The sequence below is a fragment of the Montipora foliosa genome, chromosome 12 (genome assembly GCF_036669935.1).
Source record: "Montipora foliosa isolate CH-2021 chromosome 12, ASM3666993v2, whole genome shotgun sequence".
NCBI classification, from domain to species: Eukaryota; Metazoa; Cnidaria; class Anthozoa; order Scleractinia; family Acroporidae; genus Montipora; species Montipora foliosa.
In genome coordinates this window covers 38,037,523-38,045,022 of record NC_090880.1, presented here as the reverse complement: position 1 = coordinate 38,045,022, position 7,500 = coordinate 38,037,523, and the positions used below count along the sequence as shown (strand labels likewise).

At 37.9% G+C, this 7,500-nt stretch overlaps 2 protein-coding genes across 4 annotated transcripts in view; one reads left to right on the top strand and one right to left on the bottom strand.

The window, feature by feature from the left end:
- Nucleotides 1-6,129, bottom strand: part of LOC137979486 (lysosomal cobalamin transporter ABCD4-like) — a 26,235-nt gene extending 20,106 nt beyond the window's left edge. The window contains exons 1-5 of one of the 2 annotated variants that reach the window (XM_068826743.1): nt 6,031-6,129; nt 5,824-5,954; nt 4,872-4,999; nt 2,124-2,263; nt 602-718 (exon numbers count right to left, since the gene is read on the bottom strand). In XM_068826743.1, coding sequence (XP_068682844.1) covers nt 602-718; nt 2,124-2,263; nt 4,872-4,999; nt 5,824-5,954; nt 6,031-6,059 — 545 coding nt within the window. In that variant the 5' untranslated portion in view covers nt 6,060-6,129. The remainder of the gene's footprint in view (nt 1-601; nt 719-2,123; nt 2,264-4,871; nt 5,000-5,823; nt 5,955-6,030) is intronic. The other variant, XM_068826742.1, reaches the window with a different exon arrangement.
- A 14-nt stretch (nt 6,130-6,143) lies between these two features.
- The window catches only part of LOC137979490 (SRA stem-loop-interacting RNA-binding protein, mitochondrial-like), a 22,324-nt gene continuing 20,967 nt past the window's right edge, over nt 6,144-7,500 (top strand). For both annotated transcript variants that reach the window (XM_068826748.1, XM_068826747.1), the window contains exon 1: nt 6,144-6,242. In XM_068826748.1, coding sequence (XP_068682849.1) covers nt 6,149-6,242 — 94 coding nt within the window. In that variant the 5' untranslated portion in view covers nt 6,144-6,148. The remainder of the gene's footprint in view (nt 6,243-7,500) is intronic.

Below are 7,500 nucleotides of genomic sequence, written 5' to 3'. Positions count from 1 at the left end.
GATATGTACAGTACCATATCAGCAGAAAATTAGTTTGGTATTTAAATCGTACATAATATAAGAATACCAATTACTTTGACATTGTATCTCACTTGTGAAAATTGTCTGATATACCGGTATAATAATATAATATTTTTAACCTACCACTATTTTTTCTCATCACACATTTAGTATTCTGTGTGTCTAAACTACTAAGAGATCATTTTGTAATGTATTTAAAAAGCCCCTATTGGTTAACAATAATTGAACTGTACTAACATTTACAAGGGTATAGCTGTGAAATCAGTGTGGTCATTCACTTGACTGTTTCCCTCAAAAGTTATTTAATTTGGGTTCTGTGATATGAACTCTGTGACTGAACAAGAACAAAATTTACTCCTGTAAAGGGATAAAATTGAACTCCAGCAGGATGGAATATTTCTTTTTTTATGAACGTAACCTCATTCTCTCATAGATATATAGTAGCATCCTTAGATTGGCCAAGTTAGCAGGCTGTATTCTACAGGACAGCCCAATAAATTTATAAGTTTGTTTTTGTTTCTTGATTCAAAACCTAGAGATTTCATGAATATGTCGGAATATGTCACATTTTAATGATTACCTTTTGTAGCACTGGTATGTATAATATCCAATGGTGAATGGTGAAATAATGAACACAATGACTGATTTTCTGAAACTATTGCAAAATCTCTCCACATCTTGTGTAATCCTCTGATCTCTGTTAGAATGGAAACATGGAAACACAGTCAAATAAAGGCTAAATTTTCCTTTCAAGTGTCTTTTCTCAAAACAGATAATTTTAATTACTACCCTTAACTTGTAGTAGGTATCGCTAAGTGCCAACAAGACACTCAACATAATACATAGTCTAAGACCACTTTCATAAATGGTGACCACTTTTACATTCTCTTGTATTTCCGTAAATTAGACCTAATGCCCTCATTTTGAAGCAAATATTCTTTTGAAATTTGCTTGTCGGAGCTAGGCTAGAAAGACCTATTAGCATTAAAACAAAAGAATGTTTTATTTGGCCACCATTATGAAAGAGGTCTATAGTTTACAGATTTGTATCAGAGTGCCATTTTTAGAAATCAATAGTAGTTGTGTGAGAGGCTCGGTGGCCTCATGGTTACTGCGTTCGACTCTGGATCAAGTGGTCCAGGTTCAGGGCCTGGCCGGGGACATTGTGTTGTATTCTTGGGCAAGAACCTTTTAATTACTCTCACGGTGCCTCTCTCTACCCAGGTGTATAAATGGGTACCGGCATAATGCTGAGGGTAACCCTGCGATGGACTAGTATCCCTTCCAGGGGGGAGTACAAATACTCCTCATCGCTTTATGCTACGGAAACCGGAGATAAGCGCCGGCCTGATGGGCCTTCTGGCTCGTAAGCAGTGACTAATAGTAGTTGTAATTTTTTCATTTCAAAGTACTGTAACTAAAGTTAACAACAATAATAGAAACATATTCGACGTGTAAAAAAGTGTTCTCTGGTTAAGAAAAATTTAAAAACATAAGCTTTTGGCTTCCAGACTAAAGCCTTTAAAAACTAAGATGTAAATGCATGTGATGAAAAAACATACAAAATGGAAGTGTAAAAAAAGTGTAAAAACAGTACGAGGGGAAAATGGTCTAATTATTTTAAAAGAATAGAGTATTGTTTTGGCAAAGGCTTGGAGTTATTGTCTGCTTCATTAGTGTTAGCAGTGTGCCAAGATTCCAATTGAAAGTTTTTCGAATTTGGAAGTTTCCGTTGTCAATTACTTTGGCATTGTTGAAGTCAATAGAGTGATTATTACGCCAAGCATGAGCTGCAATATTAGATTCAGTGCTTGTAATCTACTGAGTACAATGGAAGGGAAATCGTCTGAAGTTAATCACGTCACTAATGCCCTTCTTGCTAGGGCCAGGGCCAAAGTTTAATAACCAGTGTTTAATTGCCTGCAAAGATTGAAAACCACCTCTCGCAGGTTGTTCTGCTCACAGAAAGTAAAGGGTTATTATAAACTGTTAATAATAATAATAATAATAATAATAATAATAATAATTATCACAGCCTATAAGGTGAACACAAAGTGTAACGATAACAAATGAAAAAAAATCTAAAATAAATCTGTACTCACACATTATCAAGCTTGTCTTGAAGAACATTCAACTTATAGTAGGCTAAGTTTTTAAAGTAACTTGAATGTAGACGCAAGGTAATCAAGGCTCTCCAATTGAGGTACAGTAGTCTTGAAACAAATTTCACAATTGCTTTTCCCTGGAACAAATAGCACAATGCCACTTCAAACTGAGAGGCCCTATGCCTTTTATTTCATCGCTGACTGGACAACAACTATCCTCCCAAACACTTAAAATTATAGACTTTTAAAGGCAACTATGTTTTTTACAAATTTATGACAAACTTAACATAGTTCACTTTAATAAATGAACTATCCTCAAAATTATTTGTAGTTCATTAATTCATAAATGTTGTGATGTGGAAACTGTGCTGACTGCAAATGTGCAGACTTGCACACTGCAGACTTGAGCACTGCACAGACCACAGACTGGCTAGCCAGTCATATAAAGGTATACGTAGCACCAAACCAGAGTTTGCGACGTTCCAGACATTCCCTCATTACTTTATGTAAAATATACTCTGCATGCCAATTTACTGTTAGCATGGCTGTATGGCATATGGCAGTGGAGTCAGGGTGGCTTAGTGGTCATCAACCTTGCCTCCCACCTCTGTGACCCAGGTTCAACTCTGGCCTCGGGTTGTATGTGGGATGAGTTTCAGTCAATCTCAATCTGACTCCAAGGGCTTTTCTCCGGGTACTCCGGTTTTCCCCCCTCCTCAAAATCAACTACCAGCCTAATTATTCCATCTGGCTGTGGTGCTGTGTTCCGAGGTCATACATGGGTCGTGCTTAGGGGCCTAGCGCCTAGCCGGCTGCACAGCTCCTTTGGTTCAACCTCGTTAAACCTCCTTAGGAAAGGTACATTTATTATTGGGAGGGGGGGGGGAGGGCTGAAGAATTCAGATTAATTTTTCCAAATAAATGTTAGACCCTCCCCAGTTTTTCTAAAACTAAAGTTGTGACCCTCCCCACAAAAGTACCAATAATACTCATAACCCTCACCCACAGACCTATATGTATAATTAAGATAATTTTTCTCTCGGCAGTCAAATACAAGTTTCACACCGTTATGTGATAAACAGGCCAATTACCAAAAAAAAAACAGTACGAGAAGGGCGACAAAGTAAAGTGCAATTACTAGAAAACAAATGACAAGACAACTCAACTAAAAATTATTACAATAATTGAAGCACTTATTTCGAGCGAAATTACATGCAATAAATAAATTACATACGGGTAAGTCATTACAATAGACATATGATAAACAAGTGTTTAAAAGACTGATATAAGTTTAATAAATGAAATTAGTTTAGTTTATTGAAGTTTGCCAACAGGACAGTGAAGCAACTGAAGCTTCCTCCTCTCGTTATGGACGTAAACGAACCAAAGTGCAGCGAGACAACTTTGTCCCGTGGGCTCAGATTGACTTTTAAGGACTTTTATAAACTTGCTCATATTGATTTTCAGAAAAAAATCAATGCAAAATTGTACATAGAGATGTGCTATTACATAAACTGAAAAAAGGGATTTTCTACTGCTAAAGTATTAATATACATGACATAGCTACTTATAATAATGTTAAACAATTGAGATAATTCAATTTTCATGTGTATAAAATTAAAGACAAGAAAGCATCAAATTATGTTCTTAAAGTTTATAGGGTGGAACTTAAAGTTAGGATGACCCTCCCCCGGATTAGATTTGAGAGAAAGATGTGACCCTCCCCTTAAGCTTGCAAATTTGATTAATGACCCTCCCCTCTCAGGCTCCTTCCCTCCCCCCCCCCCCAATAATAAACGTACCTTCCCTTAGCAATTCAGTCTCTGAGTGCAAGAAAGAGCGACTAGCAGGTCAGATATTATTATTATTGCCTGCCCATGTGTCCGTAGTCATTTTTAAACATTTTAAGCTCATCTTCAAGCTTTCCAAATCTGTGTCATGCACTACATAATGAAATTATGGCAAAAAAATCACTAAAGTGATTAAGAGAAAGGACATCCCAGTTGAAGGCAAAAGAAGACAGTCATTCCTCTTTTAATCAGTAGAAATGAACATTAACCCATTGACTCCTGGGAGACCAGATTATACATTGTTCACAGTCTAACGCCAGACCATTTTACTCGTCGACTGGGGACATCCTAGGGTTAATAGTAAAATTAATTAACACATTCACTCCTGAAATGGCTCCCATTGACAAGTTACCAGTAAATTGTCTGGCAGCAGACAAAGTAAAATCTACAAGTCTCACTCTCAAGACTAAAAGGATTACCAGGTGATCTGGTGACGTAATTCGGAGGACTGAGGAGAAAATTTTTAACATCGTATCCCACAACCGCGCGCGTTGAATTCAACCTGGTAGAGGCGAGGTTAGATCTCGTCGGTTCTACTTGAATGTTCATTCAGTAACAGGAAATGTGGTAGACACGGAATGATCTGTTGAGTTTTGGCAATGGAAATACTGCTGGAAGTTAGGAAACAACACCTAAGGACGCACACGGTTGTGGGATACGGCGTTAAAATTTTTCTTCTCAGTCCTCCAAATTACGTCACGAGATCACCTGGTAAAGTAGAACAGCTCATTTCCGGAAAAAAAACGCTCCTTAATCTTGTAAGTGTGTACCTATGGTTGTCAATTTCAGATGCTACCATGTGTCTAATTTAGCAGGATCGATGTCATTTCAGAAAAATGGATCCTGAGGTCTGTACGTATGCCATCTGTATGTTTCTCACATGGTTATCACTCACCAAGGATGTGCCTATGATAATAATAGTTGCTGATATTGTGACAGTTTTAAACCCTGCATTATCTCTGTCTCCAAGAACTTTATAAAATCTGCTTGCAATTAATCCAGTGTTGTAAACCAGCATTTGTTCTATGATGTTAAAAAAACAAAAGTTAAACACACGTACCTTGCTTCAGGCATTTCTTGGCCATTATTCTCAATCTGATGTCACAACCCTTTGCTCACCCCAGACTACATTAATTTTACAAAGTTGTTGACCCTTTGAAGCTCAACTTCAAAAACTTCAAAATGGCAAAAATAAAGTTGAGGATTCAACCAACTCAGAAACTAATTCGTACTAAAAGACTCTGAAAAACATGGGGTTTTTTTTGGGAAAAAAAATTGGGGTTTAGGCACACTTTAAATGCCTAAAATGTCCTGGGTATTTAGAATGGCATGTGTTACTGGAAATCCTCCCTTAATCCCTCGAGGGCTTTCACTTCAGCTAGGAATAGCGGAGCTTCGGAATATCAATTTGGCTAAAAGATGAATTGTAAACAAAATGCCATTCTGGTTTAGAAACAGGGGAAGATCTCATGGATATACCCACCACGAGTCCCCTAAGTGCCCATTTCAGTGATTAGGTCTAAACTTTCGTTTATCTTAATATTGCTATAGGAATATTTAGGTCCAGAAACTGATTTAGAATGGTTATTTTTTTAGAGTTATGGTTGGTGTGTATATCCATGAGATCCTTGCCAGAAACTAACATGATTGGATGACGGGCAGCCTACCCCATACCCCTTAGCCTTTTAACGCCCGAGGGGGGCCCACTGACGAGTAGAACTCACCCCAGCCGTGATGGGTTCGAACGAAGGCGGTTACCTTTTTTGGAAAAAAAATTCCAACATATGTCTCCTAAATACAACCCTTAAGCAGCTTTTTACATCATTGGGTTTGCAAACAGCACATACCAGCCAGTGATACTCCGAGCAACAGAACAAAAAGAAGAGAACTTGAAGAAAGCCAGCCAGGGAACATCACTTTGCAACATCGCAAAAACCGCTTCAAGAACAGCATATCCAGTTTGACTTTGCGTGGAGATCTACAAGAATATAAACATATGCGAAGGTTACAGTTATCCCCTGCAAACAAGGAAAGACTGCTGCATAATTTCTTACCCATCTCTTCCGGAAGCCATTTTGCTCATTCCGCTAATCCCCCCAAAAAGAAGATCTGTCCCGGCATATTATATGTCCTCATACATGAATTACCTACCGTTCGTCCCAGTCTCCTAGCATGAACACTTTACTCCCCAGTCTTCGTTTATCCAAGATGGCGGCTAGCCGACTTCAAATATTCGTTGCAAAACTTCCGTGGACAGTATGTTCTGGTATGAACGCCGATCCCTTTGTTGTTCTTTTGATTTTAATACCATTGTCTTTACTTAAATATTGGAATTAATTTGAATTGCTGACTCTGTGGACATGTGTTAATCTTCCACCCACATGGTGAACCATAAGCTTGTTATTTGCAGTTTTCTCGCTTTATTACGCAATCAAGAGCCATTTGTTTCCTAAACCATTCACTAAAAGTAGTGGCTTGACGGGCACCTTATCGTGCCAACCTGCCAGCCAAATGAATTAGGTTTCTGATTAGTATGGACTCCCATGAAGAATAGGCCATTTTTCAGTTGTTTGCTCAGTGACCTAGCCTATGAATGGCTGCGAGGCTGCCGGTGACCTTGTATTGATACAGACCTCACTGCTTTTATCATGTAAATATTTTTGTTGTAATTCTAATAATAATTATTGTTAGTCTGCATTAAAGACGAATTGTCATTCGATTACATGGACTGTACTTTTTCACACACTGAGATTTTAACAGATTTTGAAGCACTAAAATTTATATTTTTCTATTATCAATGATTTTGAGTCCAAGAAATAAAAGCGAACACAAATATCATGCCATGTTTGTTCCTGTGACCAAAAAATTAATTCTTATTTTTCTTTGGATTTCAAAACTACCGTATGTTAACTAAACACTACGCAACCAAAGTATTAAGCCTTCATTTAAAAAAGACACCTGTTTTATTTAACTAGAATGTCAACGGGGATCCCCTGGGAGTCAATGGGTTAATGTTCCACTATTACTAACTTTAAGTTCTTGAGAGAGCTGGATCAAGGAGAAAATGACGTCGAAGGCTCACTAGTTTAAGAATGCAATGTGTGTGTACATCACAGAATTGACATGCAGCAGGGAAGTATTGGGTTTCAGTCTTTTAAACTCACGTTATGCATATGCAATAAGCTGCATTCACACACTTAAATTTTAAGCTAGTGAGCCTTTGACGTCACTTTTCCCTGGATCCAACCCTCTGAGGTCCAATCGGCCAATTTTGAACGTGATTGATGGCGGACCGTGAAATTCAAAACTTACACTCAAAGTAAACAGCCTTTGGATAAAAATCAAAGCTCAAAATATTGCCAGTCAGGTGTTAAGCAAACACTTTCAAATTTTGAAGAAAAAAAGAAACTGATTTTTTTACTCACAGGGGCTCTTTAAGCGACTAGCTAGAAATGAGCCATGAAGATGAACTTCAATCCTGGATTGTAGGCTCACGCTTCCATTACACCATACGTCGAAATTTT